General features: G+C 62.0%; 1 protein-coding gene across 1 annotated transcript in view; it reads left to right on the forward strand.

Moving 5' to 3' along the window:
• The window catches only part of NAT8L (N-acetyltransferase 8 like), a 3977-nt gene extending 3004 nt beyond the window's left edge, over nt 1–973 (forward strand). The window contains exon 3 of the mRNA XM_077750587.1: nt 918–973. Within this exon, the coding sequence (XP_077606713.1) occupies nt 918–973 (56 nt within the window). The remainder of the gene's footprint in view (nt 1–917) is intronic.
• The last annotated feature ends 743 nt before the right edge of the window (nt 974–1716 follow it).

The raw sequence follows: 1716 nt of genomic DNA on the forward strand, positions 1-1716 counted from the left end.
CGTCCACTGCCCCCCGGGGCACGGAGCTGGCCGCGGGCCCCGCTTTGCTCTGTGCATGCCGAGGCCGCGGCCTGGCTGCAGCATGCCGCATGCCCCTCAGCCTCCCGCCCTGCTGCCCTGCGTGGACTGGGTCTCCACCGGTGAGCGCCCCCTGCCCCGCCCGTGAGCTGCTAGCCACGGCAGCCCGCCTGCCCCCCGGACGGCGTGCCTCTCTCTCTCCACCCCTCGCTCCACCCAGCCCGGCTTTGCTTTGACATCGAGTCACACTTCTTTCCTTTCGGCCCCTGCCCCTCCCCCACCCCGGCTTTGCTGACTGGCATCATCACCCACGTGGGGTTTCCGTGGCAAGCTGTGGCACAGCCTGGTCAGGGTCCTTCAGGAGAGCAGGATGGGGAGGCAGTCACGTGGTCGCCACTCCCCAGTGCCAGCTAGAGTACGGTGGCCCTCCCCAGACCTCCCCGAGGACCGCCCTGCCTCGCGGCTGACGGGCTCTGCCCTGTGAATCTTACTTTACTAAGCCAGGCCGCTGCCAACACCACTGAGCCCACAGCTTCTCCCAGCCTGAAACCGACCTGTTTTTTAATAAGTTATTTAGACAGAATAGCACCTGCATGACTTTAATTCTTGGGACAAAATGGTAGTTTCTACCTATACACACCTGCGCGTGCGCGCGTGCACACACACACACACCTGTCTAGAACATGCACTACTTCTGCAGTGCGGTGGGGGTGGGTGGCCGGGTGGGTGCCGGGAGAACCCTGACTCAGCATCCTTTCCCCCTATAGGGTACCCCTGGTTTGTGNGCACACACACACACACCTGTCTAGAACATGCACTACTTCTGGCCCAGTGCGGTGGGGGTGGGTGGCCGGGTGGGTGCCGGGAGAACCCTGACTCAGCATCCTTTCCCCCTATAGGGTACCCCTGGTTTGTGGGGAGGCTCTGGGCTGTCCTGTCCAGCCGTGGCTTGTAGGATTGGGCTCAGGATGGCAGCATGCCTCTGGGAGGAGCGGGCGCTGTCCACCTTGGCGGGGGGGTGCCGGCATGCCCCTGCCTCCCGGCCTCTCCCTCTGAGGTGGGAGGTGGCTGTCAGGTGTGGGGTGGCCTGGACGGTGGGGGGGTGAAGGGGTGGTTGGCAGTGCCCACTCGTCCAGCTTGTGAGCCTGGACCCGGCCGTGGGGCCAGGAGGGGCATACATGGCCACCAAGGCCCTTCTACTTGATGGGGTAGGAGAGGGGGAGAGGCGGGCACAGAGGGCCGCTGAGCTGGGTCCCGTGGACGGGACACAGAGGGGACGTTCTTCAAAAGGCACTCTGGAGATAAGCAAACGAGTAAAACGAGCCCAGTTTCCCGAGGGGCCTTTTGTCCGTCAGCAATTGAGATATTTGCAGAACATTGTACAGACCCCGCTCTCCCCTGTACATTTCTCCCTGGTGGCGTCCGGTCCCTGCTCGGGGATGGGAGTTTTGTAGACTGTACAGAAATCGGCACCCTATTTTCTTGCAGCTCTCAGATTTTGTTAATCTGGATTATACAGACAGACGTAAAGTGTTTTAGCAAAATGGAAAACAAACAGTTGTGCCTTTTTCCTCTTTTTGTTTGGTTTGGTTTCGGCTTGGGGCGGCCTCAGTTGGTGCGGGGCGTGGCGGGGGCTGTGGCTGGTCGGAGGCCTGGCTGGGCAGGAAGGGCAGGTGGGGGCTGCTCTGGGCCAGCATG

Source organism: Crocuta crocuta, unplaced genomic scaffold (assembly GCF_008692635.1).
Source record: "Crocuta crocuta isolate KB4526 unplaced genomic scaffold, BGI_CrCroc_1.0 scaffold179, whole genome shotgun sequence".
NCBI lineage: Eukaryota > Metazoa > Chordata > Mammalia > Carnivora > Hyaenidae > Crocuta > Crocuta crocuta.